This window comes from Diplotaxodon limnothrissa, linkage group LG12, assembly GCF_057381915.1.
Source record: "Diplotaxodon limnothrissa isolate DT_005_m linkage group LG12, D_limnothrissa_male_GT1.1, whole genome shotgun sequence".
Taxonomy (NCBI): domain Eukaryota; kingdom Metazoa; phylum Chordata; class Actinopteri; order Cichliformes; family Cichlidae; genus Diplotaxodon; species Diplotaxodon limnothrissa.
The window spans coordinates 8334044-8360379 of NC_140607.1; the positions used below are offsets into that span (position 1 = coordinate 8334044).

General features: G+C 37.8%; 2 protein-coding genes across 2 annotated transcripts; both read left to right on the plus strand.

Moving 5' to 3' along the window:
* Positions 1-10477: 10477 nt before the first annotated feature.
* Positions 10478-11548, plus strand: LOC146620832 (uncharacterized). The gene has a single exon (XM_085367716.1). It carries the CDS (start codon positions 10478-10480, stop codon positions 11546-11548), a length of 1071 nt encoding a protein of 356 aa, XP_085223842.1.
* A 141-nt stretch (positions 11549-11689) lies between these two features.
* Positions 11690-26125, plus strand: LOC146620833 (uncharacterized). The gene is made up of 8 exons (XM_085367717.1): positions 11690-11698; positions 11967-12059; positions 12735-12800; positions 21780-21866; positions 23219-23353; positions 24358-24411; positions 24565-24633; positions 26027-26125. The coding sequence occupies exons 1-8, from the start codon at positions 11690-11692 to the stop codon at positions 26123-26125; spliced, it is 612 nt and encodes a 203-aa protein (XP_085223843.1).
* The last annotated feature ends 211 nt before the right edge of the window (positions 26126-26336 follow it).

The window sequence follows — 26336 nt, forward strand, 5'->3', positions numbered from 1 at the left end:
TCTTATGTACATGCAAGCCAGGTGTGCTGATGGGAGGCAGAGGTTAACCTGGTTTGGGAGAAACATTCTGGTGCAATTGTTTTGGAAAAAAAAAATCAATTTTTTTTTCCCCCTCTCCTCCTGACTGCGGTCGCTGTGCACTGTTGAAGAGCCACGAGTGCCTACACTTGAAGTGACGTTGATGACGTCTTGCTGACTACTCCAAGTTTCTTTATGTTCACATAGAGAATCCCCACCTTACGCCCCAGCCTCAGATTAACATGAAAAATGAAAACAAAACAGGTTGAGCATTATCTCCTCCCTCTCCCGCTGACTCTCTGTTCCACGAGACAGTTTAGAAAGAAAAAAAAAAAGCCTGACTGTTTTTGCTTTCTCACCGGTAGCAGAAAGCCCATACTTATGTGCCAGAGAGACGGGACACTCCCCCAGGCTCTGTGCCAAGTGGTGCTTTTATTTCTGCTTCCAACGCCTGGAGGGATCTTACTGGTTTTTGTATTTAGTGTTTCCTTTTCTCTTTAATTGGTAAAATAACAGGGCTCGTCAATCACTTGTGTCATGTCTCATGTGGTTGAACTTCACATGTAAGCAAATGTCAGCAGGAAAAAGCAGAAGCTAAAGCATCAACGTCTCGATGAACCAGCATTTCTAACGACTAACAACTGATAATTCTTTCGTGCATGGCCTTTGTTCTGTGTTCATTTTGAGAATTCCTATTTAATACTACCTTTTTTTTTTTTTTTTTTTCCTTTTTCTTTTTTTTTCTTTTTTTTTTTTAGCTCTTGAGCTGCTTTTTGTGTTCGAACTGATCCTCTGCATCCATGGTTTTATATGTGATTGGTGATAATTTCAGTGTAATGTTGTAGGTATTTACTTATAATGAATGTTTAAGTGGAATTTAATGCTATTTTCAAGTTCAATAAATCTGTTCTTTTTGTATCCGTTTTTTGCAGGGCTTTCTTTGTAATCCACAGCTTCCTCAGAGTTTCACAGACCTGTTACTTTTTGACAATGAAATAAGACTGCCATCTAGTGTTCCATAGTTGTTATGCAATGAAAACGTCCTCTAATGTGGGCAACAGTGCCACAGTTCGCACAGTAATGTGCAAAAGTCTCGAACCACCCCTCGTTTCTTATATTTTTTTTTCCAGGAAATTGCAAAGTAGGTGCAGCAATTTATCGAAAGGTGCAAACATAAATGGCACAAACAGTTTGTACAAATCTTCTTTGAACAGATGTACGTGATTGTTGAACCTGCCCTTTCTTCTTTTGTCCTCCATGCCTCTAGTTTTAGGCTAATAGCTCTTTGGGAATCACCTTGTTGCAGCAAAAATGCTATTTTATGTCTGTTGTCTATTGTGCATAGAAACAGCTTTGATCTATCCCTTGGTTGGTGCCTTTTTATGCTGGAATTCATGGGTCAATGTTAAGTAGCTTAGCAAACAAAACAAAACAAAAAAAACATTCCTGTAAAATTAGTCAGATACAAAGACTCAACTGAAAAGCGGCTAGTGTCCAAAGAAAAACTTTGAAATTGTGATAGATTTCTATACAATCTGCTGTATTTATTTTTAGTACAGTGAGTAAATTACTCACAGTGCAGGCTGGGAAAAGCAGTTCTGAATATAATTCTGTTTTGTTTTGTATGGCAGTGTGAATTAGATTAAGATACAGAAATCCAGAGTTTAGTTGTTTTTCCCCCAGCTCATGTATTTGTAGAGTATAACTGTTGAGCCACCCCTCATTTCTTTATGCCTTCCTTAAAAGAATTACAAAGAAGTCTAACTCCTTTAAAGTGCTCTTGAGCAATAAGCCTCCAGGCTTTGTCAGTCTTTAAAATTCAACTCTACATTTATTTGATATAAACATATGTCCATGCAGAGTGGTTGTCCACTACAATATGATTAGGTTAAATAGGCTACTACATCATAAATGTTGTGTATTAATAAGAGGTGTTTTTGAATCCATGCAATGGAAAAACCTACTTTGTCTCTTGTTGGACCTGCAAGTGCACTGAAACACAACAGTGTGCACCTTTACTGAATTCAAAGCTATTCCTTGAGAAAAAAAAAAACATGAGACCCTTTAGTTACACTTCTGTGGGTACTAAATAAATAAAGGGAAGGGATAGCTCAGTAGGTAGAGTGGTGGCCCCATGATCGGAAGGTCGGGGGTTTCGAATCCACTGAACGGCTACCCTGAGGTACCCCTGAGCAAGGTACCGTCCCTACACACTGCTCCCCTTGCTTCACTTAGTGAATGGGTTAAATGCAGAGAGGAATTTCCCCATGAGGATCAATAAAGTATACATTATTATTAATCTCTAAAGTGGATCTACTTAGCTAGCTTTACATGATTCATAAAATAATCCTTATCTATCTTAAATGGGTGAGGCTCTTTATTCATTGACAAAAACAAGCATTTTTAAGCCACCCTCTCTTAAGCCAGCTTTCTTCTAATTGGCTGCTTCTAACAAACAGAAGGTCTAAACAGCAGGATAGTAGAGCAGAGTTGCTGTACTGAACAGCAAGAGCTTGGATTCTGAAATGACCGTAATAAGCATATCCCCTCAATTTGACATAATTTGGATTCAGGTTTTTAAAAAAAAATGTATGAGCTGAGCAATTAAAGCAGTCTAAAGCCTGAGCAGTTGGCTCACAGGATTACTTTTACCTCGTAATCGGAAATTTTAATAACAACCATTCACATGTTTAAGTCTTCCTATAGATTCTAAACCCTTTCTTATATATAAATTTTCTATATAAGATCACACATTCTAAAGTATCAGCTAAGACCAGTTTCCCAGTTATACGATCGAACTTTGCATTAGTTAACTTGGAAATCAATAAAACAGGAAGCGTTCATTGACAGTTAGTAAAATGACAATCCAAAGGAGAACGCCAGAGGGAGACATTGTCACGGTTGACATAGTAACTCGTTATTAGCTGGCGTGGTATTTGGTGGCAGTCTCTCCATTCGCTTATATGTAGCAACCAAGCAAACTGCGGGTTACTTTAAAAAAACAGAACAATACGAAGAAGTGGGTTTGTCGTTTTGAACGCACCGGTAAATCACTGCGGTAAAGTGAGCCGTCATTTGTGAGCCGCGGTCAAGCCAGCCGCCTCCTATCCGCCGCATAAATTTCCTTGCGCTTTTACACCAGTCTTTACGGTAGCGCCTTTTCGCTTTATATCCTGATTGAAAGCCTAGACTCGCGCACACATGCACGCGCGTGAACACAAATTACAATGGAACAGCCCAATACAGCCATCGTGACAGTCTGGTTGCATATTCAAAAATTCATTAAAAATCATTCTTAAAAGTTGATGCCAAGCTTTCAACACAATCCTCTTCTCGGACACCTACTTTACCTCTGGGCCAGTTTTTACCCAGATTTACTGTAATATTACTCAGAAATCACAGTAAACTCATATTCAGTGCAATACAGTCAATGCACTACAATTATGTTTATTTCAAAAATTCATTAAAAGTCATCCTGAATAGTTGAGGTCCAACTTTCAACACATCCCCCCTCTGGGACACCTACTGTACCTGTGTGCGAATTTTCATCCAGATTTACTGTAGAATTCCTCAGAAATTAAAGGGTACTTGTATTCAATGCAGTCGGCCAATACAGTAGAATTATGTCAATTTTCAGAAATTCATTAAAAATCATCCTGAGTAGTTGATGTACAACTTTCAACACATCCCCCCTCTGGGACACCTACTGTACCTGTGTGCCAAGTTTCATCCAGATTTACTGTAGAATTCCTCAGAAATTAATGGAAACATTTATTCAATCTAATACAGCCAATGCACTACAATTGTGTCAATTTTCAAAAATTCATTAAAAATCATCCTGAGTAGTTGATGTACAACTTTCAACACATCCCTCCTCTGGGACACCTACTGTACCTGTGTGCGAATTTTCATCCAGATTTACTGTAGAATTCCTCAGAAATTAAAGGAAACTTATATTCAATTCAATACAGTCAATACAATAGAATTATGTCAATTTTCCAAAATTCATTAAAAATCATCCTGAGTAGTTGATGTACAACTTTCAACACATCCCTCCTCTAGGACACCTACTGTACCTGTGTGCCAGGTTTCAGCCAAATTTACTGTAGAATTCCTCAGAAATTAATGGGTACTTGTATCCAATGCAGTCGGCCAATACAGTAGAATTATGTCAATTTTCAAAAATTCATTAAAAATCATCCTGAGTAGTTGATGTCCAACTTTCAACACATCCCCCCTCTGGGACACCTACTGTACCTGTGTGCCAAGTTTCATCCAGATTTACTGTAGAATTCCTCAGAAATTAATGGGTACTTGTATTCAATGCAGTCGGCCAATACAGTAGAATTATGTCAATTTTCAGAAATTCATTAAAAATCATCCTGAGTAGTTGATGTACAACTTTCAACACATCCCTCCTCTGGGATACCTACTGTACCTGTGTGCGAATTTTCATCCAGATTTACTGTAGAATTCCTCAGAAATTAATGGGTACTTGTATCTAATGCAGTCGGCCAATACAGTAGAATTATGTCAATTTTCAAAAATTCATTAAATATCATCCTGAGTAGTTGATGTACAACTTTCAACAGATTCTTTCTCTGGGACACCTCCTGTACCTGTGTGCCAAGTTTCAGCCAGATTTACTGTAGAATTCCTCAGAAATTAAAGGAAACTTGTATTCAATTCAATACAGTCAATACAATAGAATTATGTCAATATTCAGAAATTCATTAAAAATCATCCTGAGTAGTTGATGTACAACTTTCAACACATCCCTCCTCTGGGACACCTCCTGTACCTGTGTGCCAAGTTTCAGCCAGATTTACTGTAGAATTCCTCAGATATTAAAGGGTACTTGTATTAAATTTCACCGTCAAATTAATAAAGCTTCTCTGGTTCTGATTTTTCTGTAGAATATGTATATTTTGGGCATAAATAAAATTACATTGAGGTGCAGAATAGCTTTCCAAAAGCTAATTTTGATAGTCTTTAATTACTCATTTTAATGTCAGATCCTTTAATCTGAGTTGCACAGTGGCATGGTGTTTAGCACTGTTGCCCCATAGCAAGAATGTTGTCAGTTCAATTCCACCATCATGCTGTTTTCTTTCTGTCTGGAGTTTGCATATTCTCCACATGTTTGCATGTGTTCTCTCTGGGTACTCTGGCTTCCTCCCACTGTCCAAAGATATGTGTGGAATTGATTAATCTAAGTTATAGGTGTGAGTGCTAATGGTTTTCTGTCCCTGTGTGTTTGCCCTGCGCCAGACTTGCGACCTGTCCAGGGTGTACCTCGCCTCTCGCCCTATGACAGCGACCTCACGCAAGCCTTTAGAGGACAAACGCAAGTGAATAGATGGATGTTTCAATGTAGCTGGTACATTATGACAAAAATGATACACTTTACTTAATTACTTAAGAATTGATTATCACAGTGGCAATTATCAGAATCGTTAAAATTCTGAAGTGATTAAAAATTTGACTTGGTCTTCTCATTTGCATTCTATTTTTTATCCTATTGTATATTTTATTCTATTTTTTCTAATATATGTAGTATTTTATTCTATTCTACTTTGTATATTTCTGTACAGTATTTTATTCTTATTGTATTCCAATTTTGGTATATAACTTTTGCACTGTCCACTTCCTGCTGTGACAAAACAATTTTCCCACGTGTTGGAATAATAAAGGTTATCATATCTTATCTCTTTTTTCTCATTGTTTTCTGTTTTTAATGTTGGTTGATTTTACACTGTAATACTAAAATGTACAGCATTGCTGAGTATCAAAATATTTTAGTTTTACTCACATTTTTCAACATTTAGCTTTCTAGGAGACTTTCTTTTAAAATTTATTTTCACAATAATAGTGAGGACCAGTTGTCAATGTTTTTCAAAAGTCCTACACACACTTTCCTATACTCAACCAATGTGTTATCATCTTCCAAAAATACTTCAACAAACCTGTATAATTTTTCCATAACACCAATTAACAAAATCACAAAACAGTTGCTCAAGAGTATTCACCCATCAGTGAAGTATGAAGGTTATTATACCATAATGGAACTTTACCAAAAAAAGACATTAATTATTTTGCCTAATTCATTTAAAATATCCATCCATCCATCCATCCTCATCCGCTTTATCCGGGGCCAGGTCGCGGGGGCAGCAGCCTAAGCAAAGAGGCCCAGACCTCCCTCTCCCCAGCCACCTCCTCCAGCTTGTCCGGGGGAATACCAAGGCGTTCCCAGGCCAGCCGAGAGATATAATCTCTCCAGCGTGTCCTGGGTCTGCCCCGGGGCCTCCTCCCGGTGGGACATGCCTGGAACACCTCACCCAGGAGGCGCCCAGGAGGCAGCCTTGTCAGATGCCCGAACCACCTCAGCTGGCTCCTTTCGATGTGGAGCAGCAGCGGCTCTACTCTGAGCCCCTCCCGGATGGCCGAACTTCTCACCCTATCTCTAAGAGAGAGGCCAGCCACCCTTCGGAGGAAGCTCATTTCTGCCGCTTGTATCCGCGATCTCGTTCTTTCGGTCACTACCCACAGCTCGTGGCCATAGGTGAGGGTAGGGACGTAGATCGACCGGTAAATTGAGAGCTTCGCTTTTACACTCAGCTCTCTCTTCACCACGACGGGCCGGTGCAGCGTCTGCATTACTGCAGCCGCAGCCCCAATCCGTCTGTCGATCTCCGGCTCCCTTCTCCCATCACTCGCGAACAAGACCCCGAGATACTTGAACTCCTCCACTTGGGGCAGGAACTCATCCCCGACCCGGAGTGGGCACTCCACCCTTTTATTATTTTATTTCAAATATCTTTAAATGCAATGTATTTAATTATTTTTTTAAGTGTCAAAAATATTTTTTCAATGTGACACTAAGTACTTTTACAAGTTTCAACCGTTTATCTACTGAAATGTCCATTTTAAAAACCTTTCAAGGGTATTTTTGGGTTTAAGTACAATTGATGCATCAATGGGTTCGTTTTTTATGTGCCTGTAATACATTTTTGCGTTGCTTAATTGAACATCGAAAGTCAAAGGTCATCTGTAAACACTATTTATGTGTAACTAATATCAATTATCCAAAGGATTAAAATTGAACAGGCAAGTATTAACATTTCTAAATCGCGCATTATTTTACTTTTCTGAAATGCGTCCGAGGATATCCGGTGACTATTGATCCGGGACACTGATTAAGGGTGAAGGTGATAGTAGCCTATAGCCCAATGAGTCAAGTACTTGCGGTGGCGGTGTGATGCGTGCACATGCTTCAACAACTGTAGGAACTACGGAATTACAATTTTACTTGACAGTCTTAAATACACTACGTTTGTAAACTTGGAAAAGTTACGAGTTCCCGTGGTTCTGCAACAGACAATAATGAGCTACGCAAAACGACAGATAAGGTAAGCATGCAATTAGCTTAAGCCACAAGTCATTACGTTTGCCTTATTGACAAAAAATTTTATGAAGTTTTCCTTATGGCTTTTTGCTTCATATGTTATTTGCTTCCTATTACTGTTTTCTAAGTTAAATTTGGTTTTAACGTGTTTTTAAGTACTATGTATTTAGGTAGGGACACATTACGTAATAGATGTGGTATGACCACGTGATGCTCTCGGTAGCTCCTATAAACAAACAACCACTTTTAAACAACTTTGTTAGAAATAAATTTGATATTAATACATAATTTAATAACTTTTCCTATGTAGGCTTATTTCCTTGAACCCGAAACACAAATCATAAGACTGTTGCTTTGTCCATATCTTTGACTGTAATGGTGCGTTAACAATAATATGATTAGTCTGTTTCCATCCGAGACCATTTCGCTCACCCCAGTGGTTTTAAATAGGTCATTTCGAGTAATACAGGAAATATGTAAATATAACAAGTGCATGACAAAAACTGAAAATGTTATTGTTTGGCAAATACATTGAAGCCTTTGTTTTTTAATTTCTTATTTGTGTTACAGAACCTCCACATTTTCATCCTTTGGAAAGGCAAGTTTTATCCTTAAACAATATTTAGAAGTTATATTGTGTAAAAAAATTGAAATATAATTTTATAGTTGTATAGTTCTCTCTATTTTATTTAATTGTTTTTTACTTGCATTTACAGACACGGAAAATTCGTTTGAAACATGAATATATACTAAAATGCATTGAGACTTTCTCCGAAAGACAAAACAGAAAGAAACACAGTGTTCACCGAGGAGACGCATTCTGGAGTAACGTGTGCAAAGACTTGGGAGTGCCAAACAATTATACAAATCGTAAAAAACTTAATCATGTTGCTCTGCACTACCAAAAGGTAAGCACTCTATGATATCTATGTTTAGAGTCTGAATACTACTCTGGACTTAGTATTTATCAAGGAGAGTGGCAAACATTTTTTAAGCTCTGAATTAATTACAGAGCAAAAGTTGAGTGAGCAACAGAAGTTTGTTTAGACATGAAGAACAGTGGATGAATAATAAAAATTGGGCCTTGCACAGGCACACCTAAGTATAACAAGGTGGAAGGATACGGTTTTACATTACAGATAGATGAAAATGTAATTACTACATGTGTATTAAACAGAGAACCATGGAAGTCATACACAAACCAAAAAATATCGATGTTGAAGGTGATAGTGGGACCTCCGCAGAGAACTCATCTGCTTTGGTACGTATTTCAAAACAAAATTACATGATTTCTTTGATGTTACATATATTGTTATGAATTCAAAAGTTGCATTTTTTTAAATTATATTAATGTTTAGATTACATGGTTAAACAATCATTTACACATGAATGTATTGTTTTCTATAAATTGTAGTGTAGTGGTAAGTCCATAGTGTAGTGGGGCGACCGTGGCTCAGGGGGTTGGGAAGCGTATCTGTAACCGGAAGGTCGCCGGTTCGATCCCCGGGCTCTCTGTCCTGGTCGTTGTGTCCTTGGGCAAGACACTTTACCCTACCGCCTACTGGTGTTGGCCAGAGGGGCCGATGGCGCAATATGGCAGCCTCACTTCTGTCAGTCTGCCCCAGGGCAGCTGTGGCTACAACCGTAGCTTGCCTCCACCAGTGTGTGAATGTGAGAGTGAATGAATAGTGGCATTGTAAAGCGCTTTGGGTGCCTTGAAAAGCGCTATATAAATCCAATCCATTATTATTAGTGGTTAATAATAACACCTAACATGAGACATATTGCATTAATGGATGGAGGCACAAAAAACATAAACCGTTGTTTTTTGAAGGGCAAATCAAAATCACAGCTTTATTTGTTGGTCACAGAAAATGAGCATACTAAACTAAACTTGGAAAATATAAACTCACACTTTGCAGAGAGGCACACAAGGAAACACACAGCTTGAGGGACGACACGACACTGACTCAGAGAGCTTTGAGTACTCTGGTTGAGCAGAAAAGCAATATATATAAATCAGTCCATTTATCATCTGTGTGTGTGTGTGTGTGTGTGTGTGTGTGTGTATCAATCAATCAATCTTTATTTATAAAGCACTTTTCATACAAAGATGTAGCACAAAGTGCTTTACATGGTTAAAAGCAGCCCACCCTGCCCTCCAACTCACCCCCCACACTCTCATTAACATAAAGTAAGTAAATTACTTGTATTATGTCCACACTGCAGAATACAATATTTTCATATAAAAGCCATATAAATATATATAAGGCTTCACAACACTGTGGTGTTCAACAAACATTGCTTCTTTACTCTACTAAAGAACTTGCTGTGACAACATGCAATACAGAGTAGTTGATTTCACATTTCTATTAGACAGTTTCCATGCCTTTTTGCATAGGTTATATAAACATCTATTAAATTTGTAATATAGAGTAAGCTCTATGCTAAACCTTTTAAAATAAAACATGTAGTTCTTGTTTTACCTTACTATACTCATGAGTTAATAATTATTTCACACTCAGGATGAAGGAAACACTGGCGACGAAACATTGGAGATGTGTCCATCTGCAATGGAAGGAAATGAATCTCTCCATTTGCTCAAACAGGTTGGAATTATTTATTACATTAATTATAACTACTTTTACTCTATGAAAACAATGTCTCTATTTAAAAGTTATTTCTTTGTTTGACAAATAAAATGATATTCAAAGGATGTTGTGGAGGAGAGTGATGACAATGGCATTGTCCAAAACATTTCTCCTGAATTGAAACAACCCAGTGTGTCTCCATCACAATCGTCTACATCCCTCGAAAAGGTAAAGTATTTTCCACATAACATTTCTGTCATGAAATTACATCACCTATTTTTAATAAAGTCTTTCTGATGCATTATAGGACTGGAGTAGAAATTCATCAAACACAAGTGACAGTAGTAATGCTGAAGAGGAATTCTACAAATGCTCTTTGCCACAGCAGCCATGCTTTTTTTTCATTGATCAGAAAGACTGGCAAGACATAAAAAAAACACAGAAAGGGAGGCTTTTCAAAAGTATGCAGTGGACTAATGTTGTAGCCACTGGCATTAAGTCAGTACACCCATTTTGCAGTTTTGGATTTAAGAGGCATACCATCAAGACCAGTCAGTCACATTCTAAGACGGCTGTATTCTCATGTACGGGATACTGCCGTTTTAAGGATTGTCCAGTGACTGTGAAAGTGGAGGTTAAAGATGAAAAAACCCTGAAGGCTGATGTGCTTTTCCAAGGAGGTGAGGTGTGCCACAACACAAAGGAAATAAAAACAAGACCTGTGCGTGGACAGTCCAGAGATGTTTTAGCAGAAAAACTTGAAACCAAATTGCCAAGAAGTCTTTATCTGGATTCTCTAAATCTAATACCAGAAAAAGCTTTCCAAGCAGGGTGTCGGGATGAGGCTCCATCTAAAGATGTGTTGAAAAATATTGCCTTGTCCCACAGAAAAAAACAGAGACCTCATTTAAATGAGATGACCAGTCTGCAAATGTTAATAGACAGACAGCAAGGACTTCCAAACGAAGTCCTTCAGAGAGTGCTCCTGCATCCAAAAGGTATAATGCTGTGGTCCACAAAAACACTTTCAGTGTTTTACCAGCGGTGCAAAGACGACATAGTATATTTTGATGCAACAGGAAGCATTATCTCTAAAGACAATGCTTCTGCTAATCCGTACTATGTGTATGAAGTGATAGTTAGAAATCCCTTCAAGGGATCATCACCTCTACCAACAGCAACTTTTGTAACATGTGACCATACCACTGCCTCTGTTACATATTTTCTACAAGCATTTCAAACAGAGCTTACACGAATGTATGGAAGCAGGGCAAACAAAAGGCCAGTAATGATCATATGTGATGGCTCACTGGTGCTTCTCCAGTCCATTGCTGTAACATTCTGCAGAGCAAGTTTGGAAGACCTTTTGGAGCGATACTTCCAGGTTATCACAGGACAGTTAGACACGGATAACTTCAACATACGTCTCACTAGACTAGATGACTTTGTGCAAATATATCAAAGGAAACATGATGCTCTTCTCCGAGAATATGGCGATGTAGGCAAAAAAAGGATGAAGGTGAGGTTTAAATAGGATAATTTAAATTTTGGGACAGATTTTGTGCAGTTTTTACACAACAACAGTCATTCGCACTGCTGTTTTTGAATTTATCAAATCTGTAATGTATATTCACATTAGAAATGTTTTTTCTTTTTGTGCATTCTTTAGTCTAAAATGTCTTTGGTACTGTCATTGTGACTTTGTGTTATTAACAAACATTTTCTCAAATGCATTACATGTGGTTAGAATGACATTTCAGACGTGATAAATATAGGAGATTATTAGACTAACAACTGTAATTAAACAAAAGACAGGAAGCATTAAGCATTTTACGGTAACTAAATTTGGGATTACAGTAAATGTCCTTGACGGTTTGCATGTTTGTAATCTTTTAAACATGAAGATCAGATCTAAAAAGTATTGTTAATTATTTAAAAATTATACTTTTCAGTCTTACCGAGTGGAGACCGAGAAGTGGAAGAAAAAAAGTCGAAAACGAAAAGGCTTCTATGTAACTCCTCTGATGGGAAAACGAGTCAAACAGGTAAGGTATCATCATTTTTTCTATCATCTATGCATGTCACTAAAACATTTTCTATTAGAAAGGTTGTGTGTTCTAATCAAATTTAAATGTGTACTTTGCTTTTCTTTTTTTTACAATTGTTCAATTAGTTATGTAAAAAATACTGTAATCTTACTGTAATTCTCTTTATGCTCCTGTGATTTAATTCATTTTATGCATATTTATGAAAGTAAATAACGATGTTAACTATACATAAATGTACAGTAATTATAACTCATCTATGTGTTAAAAATGTTTTGTATACATCAAATAACCATGTTAAGTCCCATAATACATTTTCTAATTAAAAACATCATTAGTCTTTCACAGCTTTTAGGAAAACTTTGTTAATGAAAATCTTGATATTGTACACTCCACACATGGCAACAGCTACCCATAAAATACTTGATGTTAGTGAAATAATTATCATTATTGTTAGTTATTGCTGTTGTAGAAGACCATTTATATCACTTAAAATTTTGTTCGGAAAATGCAGTAACATATAAACACAGACAAAGACTGTATATTGTCTAAACCTATGTATGTATTAGAGATCAAGAATAATTTAAGTTCTGCTAAAGACATACATTGTCATGTGTGTTCTGTAATTAATCTGTGTTCTTCCATGTAAAGTAGTAATTATATTATTTTTATAAGGATCATCAAGAAGAACCACCACACTCAGATGTGCCCACAGAGCAGACTGAAGCTGTCACTAAACAGGTTTGATATATACATACACAACACCCAGCACGCCCCTGCGGGCGGTTATTTATTTATTTATTTTTTGTATCCTTCAAGCTCGGGTCCTCTACCAGAGGCCTGGGAGCTTGAGGGTCCTGCGCAGTATCTTAGCTGTTCCCAGGACTGCGCTCTTCTGGACAGAGATCTCCAATGTTGTTCCCGGGATCTGCTGGAGCCACTCGCCTAGCTTGGGAGTCACCGCACCTAGTGCTCCGATTACCACGGGGACCACCGTTACCTTCACCCTCCACATCCTCTCGAGCTCTTCTCTGAGCCCTTGGTATTTCTCCAGCTTCTCGTGGTCCTTCTTCCTGATATTGCTGTCATTCGGAACCGCTACATCGATCACTACGGCCATCTTCTTCTGTTTGTCTACCACCACTATGTCCGGTTGGTTAGCCACCACCATTTTGTCCGTCTGTATCTGGAAGTCCCACAGGATCTTAGCTTGGTCATTCTCCACCACCCTTGGGGGCATCTCCCATTTTGATCTCGGGACTTCCAGGTTATACTCGGCACAGATGTTCCTGTACACTATGCCGGCCACTTGGTTATGGCGTTCCATGTATGTCTTGCCTGCTAGCATCTTGCACCCTGCTGTTATGTGCTGGATTGTCTCTGGGGCATCTTTACACAGCCTGCACCTGGGGTCTTGCCTGGTGTAATAGACCCCAGCCTCTATGGATCTTGTACTCAGAGCTTGTTCTTGTGCTGCCATGATTAGTGCCTCTGTGCTGTCTTTCAGTCCAGCTTTGTCCAGCCACTGGTAGGATTTCTGGATATCAGCCACCTCCTCTATCTGCCGGTGGTACATACCGTGCAGGGGCCTGTCCTTCCGTGATGGTTCCTCGTCTCCCTCCTCTTTCTTGGGTTTCTGCTGCCTGAGGTATTCACTGAGCACTCGGTCAGTTGGGGCCATCTTCCCAATGTATTCTTGGATGTTCGTTGTCTCATCCTGGACTGTGGTGCTGACACTCACCAGTCCCCGGCCCCCTTCCTTCCGCTTAGCGTACAGCCTCAGGGTGCTGGACTTGGGGTGAAACCCTCCATGCATGGTAAGGAGCTTTCTTGTCTTTATGTCAGTGGCTTCTATCTCCTCCTTTGGCCAGCCTATTATCCCAGCAGGGTACCTGATCACGGGCAGGGCGTACGTGTTGATGGCCCGGATCTTGTTCTTTTTTTTTTTTTTTTTTTTTTTTTATTAATATTTTTGGATGGACAGAGACATTAATAAATAAATATACAACTGCAATAATCATACTGTCAGTTCTCTGTCCATTTCTAAACAAACAAACAAACTAAGACAAGCAAACAAACAACACACTAACAAACAAAAAAAAAAAAAAAAAAAAAAAAAAAAAAAAAAAAAAAAATTACATAAATAAATAAATAAATAAAATAAATAAAACCCAGGAGAAACAAAATAATACACCGCCTCCTGGAAAACATCAACAAAAACAAAAACGAATAAGGGTAAAACCCCCTGGTGCAAAAAAAAAAAAAAAAAAAAAAAAAAAAAAAAAAAAGACAACAACCAAAATACCAATGACACATGAAATATCCCTCTAAGAGACCATTTATCATAATGTCTAAGAGACATTGTCAATGTACCGCAAAAAGGGACCCCAGACCTGCTCAAAAATATCTTCTCTTCCCTTCATTCTATACATAACCCGTTCATATGATGCCATCCTAGACATTTGTTCGGTCCATTCCTTGAAAGAACAGGGGCTGGATGACTTCCAATGCCTAAGAATTACCCTGCAACCAGTTATAAAAGCCAGACGCATCCACAATCTCTGTTTTTTTGAGAGAATGTTATCGTCAGGTAGTAGGCCCAGGACGCATATAGCTGGAGATTTAGAAAGATTAAGTTTAAAAATATCATTCACCAAGTTGATGATCCCATCCCACAAATAATCATTTTTCCGACATGTATACAACATATGAACTAGAGTCCCGACTTCCTGCTGACATTTCCAACAAATGTCCTTATCTGCGAGCTTCAACCTGACTAATTTACTGGGTGTCCAATAGTTTCTGTGAAGCAACTTGTACTGGATAAGTTGAGACTGTGTTTCAGGTGAGCAAACATACCATGATGAGATCAGCATCTTCCAACTGTCCTCTGAGATCTGGATACCCAGATCTTTCTCCCAACACCGCCTCAGTCCCCCCAAACTGGGAGCATGTGCCTCTCTGAAGCTCCCATAAAATTTAGATGCCCTGATTCTGTTATTGTCAGGGGTTGCAAACATCTTCTGAACACTAGATGGAGGGTCTAGATTATTTTTCAAAATGGCTTTAATACAATGTCTTATTTGAAAAAACCTCCAAATTTCCCTTGGATCCAAATTGAATTCTCGTCTGATTTCTGCAAACGATTTCATGCCAGTCTGCCCAAATAAGTCCCCCATCTGATTAATACCTGTCCTAGCCCAGGCCTCCCACCAGACCGGTTTCTTCCCTATTAATACTTTCTTATTATACCAAATAGAGGCTCTAGCGGTGAGATAAGGGCTGCTGTTGGTATATTGGTGAGCTCTAAGCCAGGTCTCTTGCATGAAAGACAGTACTGGATCTTTAAACGGTACTGGCCTACCCTTCTGAGTAAGGAAGGCCTCTAAAGACGAAGGGGCCACAAGACTTTCCTCAATCCCAACCCATGATGGCTTATCAGTAGAGGAATTATGTATCTTAACTAACTGAGAGAGGGAGAAAGCGTAATGATACCAGACCATCTTAGACAATGCCAACCCACCACTCTCTTTAGCAGCATATAATTTAGACCGATTGAACAATGGCTTTTTACCTGCCCACACAAAACCCTCTACACATGTATTATAAAGCTTTAGCAACTTATGTGGGACTGCTATCGGTAACATGTGAAGAAAGTACTGAAGTTTAGGGGCAATAATCATCTTCACCAAATTAATTCTGCCCAAAAGGGACAGATTTATTTTAACCCAATTCTGCAACAGCGAACGGATGTTTTGAATCACTGGGGAAATATTTACTTTCATTATGTTGTCTAAACCAGGGGTCAATTTAATCCCCAAATAAGTCAGACCCTCGGGCTTCCACTTGAAATGCCATGAACTCCTCATAACAGGCGGACACAATTTAGAAATAGGCATAGCTTCAGACTTAGACCAATTTATAGTGTATCCAGAGATTACAGAGAAAGAATCAATAATTGAGGAAATTGCAGGAACGGCCTGTTCTGGGTTAGTTGAAATCAGTAAAATATCATCTGCATACAAAAAAGTTTTATGTTCTTCTTGACCCAAATCCACCCCTCTAATTTTCTTACATTCACGTAAAGCTATGGCTAAAGGCTCCAAAAACAGAGCAAAAATGAGAGGTGATAAGGGTGAACCTTGTCTAGTACCCCGACTTAACGAAAATGAGGGTGACATTATCCCATTGGTAATAACTGTAGCCATTGGATCTGTGTATACCACCTGAATCCACTGCCTAAAAAAGGGACCGAAACCAAATCTCTTCAAGGTATGAAACAGAAAAGGATACTCAACTTTATCAAAAGCTTTCTCTGCGTCCAAAGAGAAGGCAACGACAGGGTCTAGCTTAGTCCTGCTCTTCCAGAATATATGCAATAACCTACGTAGATTATCCGCAGAGCTTCTATTTTTCACAAAACCGACCTGATCCCTATGCACCAAATACGGAAGAACTTTTTCAAGCCTAAAAGCTAATATCTTAGAAATAATTTTTTCATCCACATTAATTAATGAAATTGGGCGATAATTCCCACAATGCTGTGGGTCTTTCCCTTTTTTATGTAATAACGTGATCACTGCCGATCGCATACTAAACGGTAGTCTCCCTCTTTGAAACGCATCTTGATATACCGACAGTAATCTTGGAGCTAGTTCGTCCACAAACACCTTATAAAAATCTGATGGAAATCCATCATTACCTGGAGATTTACCCACTCTAAGGCTGCCGATTGCCTGCTTAACTTCAATTAATGTAATCTTACCTTCTAATATACTTCTTTGATCTTCCGACAGGCTGGGAATTTTAATAGAAGAGAAGAAATCTGACAGCCTCTGTTCCTCCACCAGTCCATTAGAAGTGTACAGCTCCTGATAATATTTAGTAAAAATATCATTTATTTCTTTTTTACTAGTAGTCAACTTATTATTATTACTAGGATCAAAAATAGATGGTATAAGGTTACTAGATTTTATCTGCTTAACCCTGTGTGCCAACATTTTACCTGTTCTCTCCCCTTGTTCAAAGTACTTCTGATTTAGACAAAACATTGCATATTCCACTTTTTTCTCCAATATGCTATTCATCTCAAATTTAAATTTAATTAATTTGTTCCATAAGTCCCTCTCTGGGAGCAACATATGTTGTTTTTCAAGCTCCTTGATATCCTGTTCCAACTTCATCAGCTTATCCCTCTCAGCTTTTTTAATCAAGGAGCAATATTGAATAAGGCGCCCCCTTAAATAGGCCTTAAAAGCATCCCAGGTCATTCCAACGTCGTCAATAGAGCCCTCATTGTACAACCAAAACTCCTTTATCATTTCCCTTATACATTCGCAATGACCCTTATTCTTCAATATTGAGTTATTCAAGCGCCACCTAGGTGACGGTTTAATATTATCAGTGTCAGTAAGAACAAGGTCAATGGGAGCATGATCCGATATAGCAATGTTACCAATAGAGGACCCAATAGTTTGACTTGCCAAAGAACGGGACACCAAAAAGTAATCTATCCTGGAGTAGGTTGAGTGAGGATGCGAAAAAAAGGTATAGTCTCTTTCTTGAGGATGAAGAAGTCTCCATATATCTACTAGACTCAGTTCCTCTGACATCACGTCCACCGCAGCATTTGTTGGGTCCTTGCTTAGTCCAGTACAAGAAGATTTATCCAATAAGACATCCCTGACCCGGTTAAAATCTCCCCCAATTACAATGTGTGTGTTACCTATAGTCCGCACCATGTTACAGACTTCATGAAAAAATTGTGGCTGAGGAGAATTAGGAGCATATATATTGACCAATGTCATTTTCCGCCCCTGTAAACATGCATCCAAAACCACCCATCTACCCTCCTGATCTGTATAATGCTTAAAGACCTGAAAATCCAAGTTTCTTCTAATCAATATGACCACCCCTCTTTTTCTAGCCGAAAATGCACTAAAATAAACTTGCGCCACCCAGTCTCTTTTAAGCTTTAATGATTCGGCCTCATCAAGATGGGTCTCCTGAATCAGGGCTATATCAGTCTTTTTCTGTTTCAGATATGTGAGGATTTTCTTCCTTTTAATAACATTATGACAACCCGCTATATTCCACGACACAATTTTACATAACTCCATCACACCATGTGAGCCGAATTATTATACAAATTTATCCAGAGGAATATCCCATTTACCCATATAACAACTCTTAGAGCCAGTAACATGAGACAACTCAATGATCCAAAAATTAGGTCTATACGGGACAGTTGGTACCATACCATCAAAACCAACAACAAAACCAAACACAAGAAAAGAAGAGAGAAAAAAAAAAAAAAAAAAAAAAAAACAAACAAAAAAACAAAAGAACATGAAAACATAAAAAAAATCGCAGGTCCGTGGCACTCAAAAAAATTCCCAGATGGTGTCCCTCCTTACGTCTCCCCCCCCCTCAGAAGTAAACCAACCCATAGCTTATCAAATCCTCTTAATCTACATCACCCGGAATGTTAACCAAATCCAGGCCGCTTAGAAATTGCTTAGCCTCAGCTGGGTTGGAAAACTGATGATACTGGTTATCCACTGAAAAAGTCATAACAGCCGGAAAACGAAGAGAATAGCCAATCTTGTACTGTTGCAACAAGCGGCGCACCTCATCAAACTTCCTGCGTTTTTCTTGTACCTCCTGAGCGTAATCCTGGAAAAAAAGAACTCTCATGCCTTTCCAAACGATCTGCCCCTTTTTTCTGGCAGCCGCCAGCACGGACATCTTGGCTTTATCCCGTAGGAAGCGAACAATAATGTGTCTCGGTCTGGAGTCCGCCGTGGGCTTCGGAAAAGCTGGCCCCACTCGATGGATTCTATCTATTTCGTAGTAATCTCCCATCTCAATGTCCAGAGCCTCAGACAGCAAATTCTTCACGTAATCCTCAATATTACTGCCTTCGGATCCTTCTCTAATACCCGATATTCTAATATTCTGGCGCCGTGAGGAACCCTCAAGCGCCGTTACTTTTTCCTGCAGCCGCTGGTTCTGTATCTTCAAGATCTTACATATTGAGCTGGCTTTAGCCTCTTCGTCCTCCAATCGAGAAATTCTTGTCTCTGTTTCATCCACTCTCACACCCAAACTGTTCACAGCTTCCTTGAGAGACTCGATACCACCTTTCACCGCCGTCATGTCTTGTGCTACCTGCTCAAGCAGAGATCTTATAGAAGTCAGCTCGGCCGCCACACCATCTTGGGAAGGACACCTGGCATCGACTCCATCAGGTGTCTCCGCCATAGTAGTTAGTGAAGTAGCCTGAGTGTTGTGTGTTTTTCCTCGCGGCATAATCGAATCGTTGCGTAAAACGTAATGATTCTTCTGACTCCTTCCACTGAATTTACCAGGGCAGATCCCAAATAAAACAAATAACCGGCTCTGACCTATTTTTAACGAGGTTTCGGGGGAAGAGGAGTGCGCGTCTCCAACTTAAGCTGCCATCTTGGGCGGGCGTACCACGTGACTCTGCCCGGATCTTGTTCTTACCATTCAGCTGACTCCTCAGGACTTGCCTGACCCTCTGCAGGTACTTGGTGGTTGCAGCTTTTCTAGCGGCCTCTTCATGGTTCCCATTTGCCTGCGGGATCCCCAGGTACTTGTAACTGTCCCCTATGTCTGCAATGTTGCCTTCTGGTAGTTCAATCCCCTCAGTTCTGACTACCTTCCCTCTCTTTGTTACCATTCGTTACCATATATATATGTATTTATATAAATTATTTAATTGTATCAAAGAAACTATTATTATAATTACTGATTTTACTTTACTTTATTTTATTTTTTTTTGTAAACACTAACACTTAATTATCATTTTAAAGATGTTGCTAGTAAATATTTATTAAGGGAACCTTCTAAAAGAAAAGCAAGCTTGCTTTTCATTTAAATACTTTGAAAGTAGTTCTCCCGGATGCTCCTCGAAGAAGCCTTGAAAACAACAACACCAATGGCCAAATTACATCCCTGAACAGTGACAATATATTTTGTTTTTAATCATTGGCTATAGATATAAATATTGTATCTCTGTACTCATATTCTCATAACCTACAGATGACGATATGAATGAAAAAAATTTAATTTTACAATTCATCACCCATTAAAAAATGTGGCCGCTGATGTTTTTAATTTTTCATATCACAGTCAGTGATCCATATTTTGCTTCATTGATTATTACTTGTTGACAATCGTTCATATTTTTGATCCGATAATCTTGAAGGCCAGCCATAATACTGATTCATATCATGACTTATGTTCGTTGGTTCCTTTGTTCTTCGAGCAACTTAAAAGATCGAGTTAATTGGGTCGTCAAGAAGTCACTTCTTTTTCTAAGAATAATGTCAGTCAGTAGTATTCGCGTAAAAATGATTGAAAAAGTCCGGTCATGAAAGGCATTTAAACTGTTGGATTGATTGCTCAATACTGTTTAAAAAAAAAAAAAGCAAGACATTTTAATATCTATCTATCGATCTATCGATCGATAGATAGATATACATAGAGAATGAGAGAGAGAGAGAGAGAGAGAGAGAGAGAGAGAGAGATAAATATGTGAGTGTGTGTTTTTAAATTTTAATGTTATTATGTGAGAACAATGAAAATTTGGATCTAATAGCACTAGTTCATGCTTTCTAATACAGCAGGTAATACAAAGAAAGGATGGCTGGCATCTATAGTAGTTTTGCCTAATCTAATTTTGAAATACATTGTTGTTGAGCTATACTTGACCTTGAATAATATGTTTATTACAATCTCTGTATTCATCTTTCTTAAATTTTTTATAATGTTATGAATTCTATATTTACTTTGTTATTTAAATTTTTTTGTTTTTCATTTTTAAAATTTTCTCACAAGGATGAAGAAGAACAAGCAGCAACACAAAAAAGGATAATGTCAGCACATCTCACGCAAGATGTAAACATTTCAGTGTGGATTGCTGATCTCTGCAAGTTTCAAGTGGACGCTGTTGTCAATGCAGCAAATACCATGTTACAACATTGTGGTGGGCTGGCATTGGCGATCTCAGAATGTGGTGGGACAAAAATACAGAAAGAGAGCAATAATTACATAGCAGAAAACGGACCTCTGCGGACTGGAGAAGCTATTGTAACAAGTGCTGGGAACCTGTCTTGCCAAAAAATTATTCACGTAGTGGGACCATGTCTGCAAAGCAAACCATTAGCCAAAGATGTCACACAAGCAAAACCAATGTTGCGACAGGCCATAATCAGTGTTTTGCAAAAGGCCGAGGAGCACAAAATGTGTTCTATTGCAATTCCAGCAGTAAGTTCAGGAATATACAACTTTCCTGCCAGGGAATGTGCTGATGTGATTGTTCAAACAATCTATGACCATGTAAAAAATAAGACTAAAAAATCAGCACCATTTACAATAAATCTTGTGGACAAGGAGGAAAAAAATGCAAAGGAACTGGAGAGGGCGTGCAAAGAACTGTTGAAGGACCCATTTCCAAACAGTGAAGGACAAGGAAATCAGAATGAGGATCCAACTCCAACTTCCATAAGTCAGGTGATCATGGTTTTTGTGATATTAAGGTTTTAATTATGGTAATGTATTTTTGATTTATATCAATTTGAAAATATTAAATGCAAGGCAAAAATTACACTTTAAAACAGTGAATTAGAATATAGTAGCACACCACACATATTAAACAATATTTAAATGGTAATGTGTTTTAATTTATGATAGAGCACAGACGATATAGAACGATGCGATGTGCGAAACACCTCCAGAAAAGTACAGGAGGAAAAGGGCAACACATTGGATAAATTACAGGTAAATCAATGTGTATTATACTGTCTTTAGCTTCAATGAAATCACAACAAAAAGTCATAACATCATGATCACTAGAGTTGCTGCTATGTCATTCAGACACAGTTCGGAAACATGCAGAGGGTTACATGAGAATAACATGTGTGTAGGGTAATTTCCAATAAACCAAGTTCAAAAAAGGAGAGTCTATGGCTGACGCGTGTTCCTGGTTTCCAAAAGAAATGCTTCCAGTTGCATTATGATTTGAAGACTGTTTATTTATTACAAACTGAAGATGTAACAATGAACTCCTTCCTAAAAAAGCATGAAAGTTCCAAAAAATAGCAGTTATCCATAACTAGCTGTGCACACGGTCAGAAAACCGTGAGACTCCTAACCTCTATGTCCATGCTCCTCCCCTTCCCTCTCACACACTCACACAGGGTTTCATGCTACTATTGCACTTACATACTTAGTGAGAGGTACCCCCTTTTAGGTTCCAATCCCAAAACAGTGACTTAAAATTACTTTATGTAAACACATATATTTTCACATTTATTAATCCTGAAAAGATGACTTATGTAATGAATCTATGAATTATAAAACAAACATGAACTCAATCGTAAATAAAAATATAAAGCAGACGTCTGGCGCTTACAATGTGAATTTTTATGTTTGAAATTTTTGTGCAAAACTAAGGCTTATGCATTCTGTTATGATGAAAACTTTTTCTGTTCCCTTTAAACTATTCATCCTTTTTACAGCTTTTCCAAGCTAATTAATTATTGATTGTGGTAGGTAGACTGATGTCAAATTGAGTTATTAGTATTCACAAATTAAATTTGAAAGTAACAATCTTGTGCACATCAAACAACTTTTCAATAAATACTTAACTTGTCATAAAAAATGTATTAGGTCTCTATAATGGTATAACACATAGTCATTTATATGTCTTGATGAATTGTCAATCATCCTTTTTATGTCAAACTGAAAAACTTGATTCCATTCATCTGGACGTAGCTTTTTCAGTGGGAGAAAAGTTTCGTCAATCATCCAAGTGACTTCTTCAGTCTAATCTTACTGCAGTTTTCCCCCAAATTATAAAGAGAACATTATCATTCTAAGTTAAACCAGCAAACTGAAGTAATGATCAGTTGCGGGGTGAGTTGCTTCATCATAACTATGCAAATTGGTATGACCATTGATCAAGAACGACTCATCAAAGACCACTAATAAATGCCCATGAGTCAGTATGCAAATGTACATTTTGTAAGATGCGGTACATCTGGAGTTATTTGTGTACTTTTTTGACAATGTCAAAAGCATTACTTACTCTTGTGCCGCAAATACAAATACACTGTTTATGTTGCCCATAGGTCACTGCACTGTGGAAAAGACAGGAAACCGAAATTGTTGTTGCTGTGATTCCATCACAAATAAAAGGGAACAACTTTATAGTTCACCACAGCGAGCTGAAATCACTGGAACCTCATCAATGGTTAACAGGCGAGGTACGTGGAAAAGACAGACTACAAAATAAATGAAGCTGTATTTTAATTACTGTGTTACATAACCTTTCAAACCAAAAATTTAATTTCCTGGTGTTTGTTTTGGTTTATTGCTATTCATAGAGCAAAAACATCACTGATCTTAATGCTGTTCCCATATCAACAACACATTTTAGCATCCACGTTACACAGTTGGAATGTTTTTATAGACAGAGCTATTGTTTATACATGCTTTAGTCTTAAATGGATTTGTTACTGTGCTGATGCACTTGAATCTTAAAAGGTTTTATACTGTTGTCAGTCACAACTCCAGATCGCTAACTTTCATGCGTAATGACCAGCATTGCTTTAATTTAAAATAAATAAATAGCCGTAAAAAATTAAAAAATATCTATCAAATTATTTAAAAAAGTGAAATTGTCTAAGACGAACTTTCAGTCTTGAGTCACATTTTGCTATCCAGATTTTCCATGAAAACACAACTAAAGGATTTAATAATGTTCTGTGATATTGTAACTTTGATATTTATTGGAGTATATTGTTTTTTAAATCTGTTTTTATTAAAATGTGAAACGTTAATAAGCACAAAATGTTGCTTCAATCTCCTGTTCATGGCTGACAGGAGTCACCCACAGTGTGGTCTTCGGTTGATATAAACCTTCTGCCTCGATATCTGCTTTGTTGTATTTTCATAATTTGTCTTCTGTGTACTTTGGTTTTATATAGTGTTTATTTGAGTTACTGTTATTATACTGTTAGCTCAATATATTCTTTCATTTTGTAATGTTTGACATAAACTAGCTATATTTTGATAGAGAAAATCACATATAAAATCAGTCAGCCAATCAATGAAAATGAAAGTGCGTTTGAGTGCTTTAGAGAGTAAAATTCTTACATTGATAGCACTACATTATTAATTAATCATGGATTACATATTTTCTAAAATGTAACATAATTAGCAGTTTAATTTGACCTCTCTTCATTATTCAATGTTTTTTTTGTACAAGATCATAGAGTGTGCCCTGCATGAAATTGCCGGAAAGTTGGATTTGGGCAGTAAGGTATACATACTGAACCACTACACTGCCGGTGTCATCCTGTTCGGGAAAAGAGAAATGATGAGGAGGCACTGTTTGTCAAAGGTAATAAATACATATACATATTTCAATATAAATATATTTGTATTTTACATTGTGTTAATGCTTTGTTAACAGGTCAACTTTGACAACTACCAGGCAATTGTTTCGTTTGTGAACGTTGGAAATGTTCACTGGAAGTTCCTGGTTAGTACTAACACAAATTTTCCTCCAGAAAATTCATATTTTGAATAAAAAAAACGCAATATTATGGAATAATTAGGGTTTTGTTTTTCAAATTATGTACTGTTAGTACCATAAAATTTCATCCCTGGAAACCTTTTTTACTTTGTGAGACAAATGGATTCATCAAACCCAGATTTGTGGTGTCTTTGATCTCCCACTATGAAGTCCTGCGCGTCAAATGCCAGTATCCGGTTGTTCAGTCTGACGTCACTAGCCGTGTCTGGGTCTAAACTCCGCTGCAGGTCCATATATCAAACGATCATATGGCATTACTGAGAGTTGAAAAACTGTCTAAAGTCTTTCATCTTTAATAAAATGATCAGCGTTCTGCTCAGGTGTAACAATTGAGTTTAACATCCAGGCATCCATGAAAACGGAATTTATGACATTTAAAGGAGTTAGAAGTTAGCAGGGAGTTAGCTCGCTAGCTTCTATCTAAATACAATATAGCATGTCCTGACTGCGGGGTTTTGGAAACAAATTAAAACGTACAGCTCTGTTATCACTTCCAGCATAAATGAAGACAGAAAACTAAACAGCAGTGACGTTTGTAGGGTTACTGAAGTTGGGCTAGCTGGTATATAATGATGTGCTGCGTGACCGCTAGCGACACAGCTACGTTAGCATAATATAAACAAGCTAACTTTTTTTCCACTCGATAAAAGTTACCGTGAGTGTTCTCGGTGGTCAGGAACAAATGTAATCGCATGGCAGGATGCTGTAAAAGGACCAAACTTCAGCCAGGAGAACAACTGAGATAATCCATCCACAATACGAGGTTAGTCATTCATATACTGCTGCATGGGCTGGGCTGTAGTTACATCCTAAGGTTTTAAAAACTGAGCTTAAATAAATGATTAGCGGTAATAAAAGCCGAGGGAGGTCAACAGTGATCACTGACTGTTTTAGGAGCTTTTTGAGATCAAATAGAAGAAAATACATAACATTAAACATGTTAACAACACAAAAGCCATATTAAACGCAGACTACTTTAGACCCGGAAGTAGGATCCGTCGCGTCATCACTGAACAACCGGATACTGTAATGCTAATTGTTTCCTATCATTTTCCATTAAAAACTGAAATTTACGGTATTCGACTGTAGTAAATCTTGTGTGGACAAATAAGATAATAGCAAATGGAATCTGTAAATCACCTTGACTTATTGTAATAGGGATTGATGGGGATTGATGTAATAATATCTTTTATAACTGCTTTTCCTGGGCTCATTTTAACAATCAGCTGTAATAACTGATCAAACTAGTTTTATTCAAACCTCTCAAGCATGATAAAAGACATATTTTTATCTGTAATTACTGGCTAGAGAATTAATTGTATTATCTTTTCTGTTACAGTACCTAAGTAAAGCAGACAGCTGTCTTTACCTTGTTGATCCAGCACGCAACAAAAGAGAGCTTGAAGAATCCAAAGTGGCAGCACAAAAATTCAGGTAAATGTTATTTTTCCAAAATTAAAATTAAAAAATTATCATTTACTTTTATAGTTGTGCAGTGTTTTCCAAATTTGTAGGCCAGGCCTTATCGGTGGGCTGGGATGGTAATGTGCCTCAGTAATTACATTTTAGCATGAAAAAGTACAAGTTGGTTGTTAGTTTATTATATTACTTAATATTGTGTTAAATCACAGTATTAAGTAAACTGTATG

What these genes read in the sequence shown, in the direction of transcription:
- LOC146620833 (XM_085367717.1), top strand. An exon ending in CTGAAGCTGTCACTAAACAG is followed by an intron (nt 12,801 to 21,779) that starts GTTTGATATATA and finishes AATTTATGATAG; the next exon opens with AGCACAGACGATATAGAACG. An exon ending in ATGTTCACTGGAAGTTCCTG is followed by an intron (nt 24,634 to 26,026) that starts GTTAGTACTAAC and finishes TTTCTGTTACAG; the next exon opens with TACCTAAGTAAAGCAGACAG.
- LOC146620832 (XM_085367716.1), top strand. Translation starts at nt 10,478, where the DNA reads ATGCAGTGGACTAATGTTGTAGCCACTGGCATTAAGTCAGTACACCCA.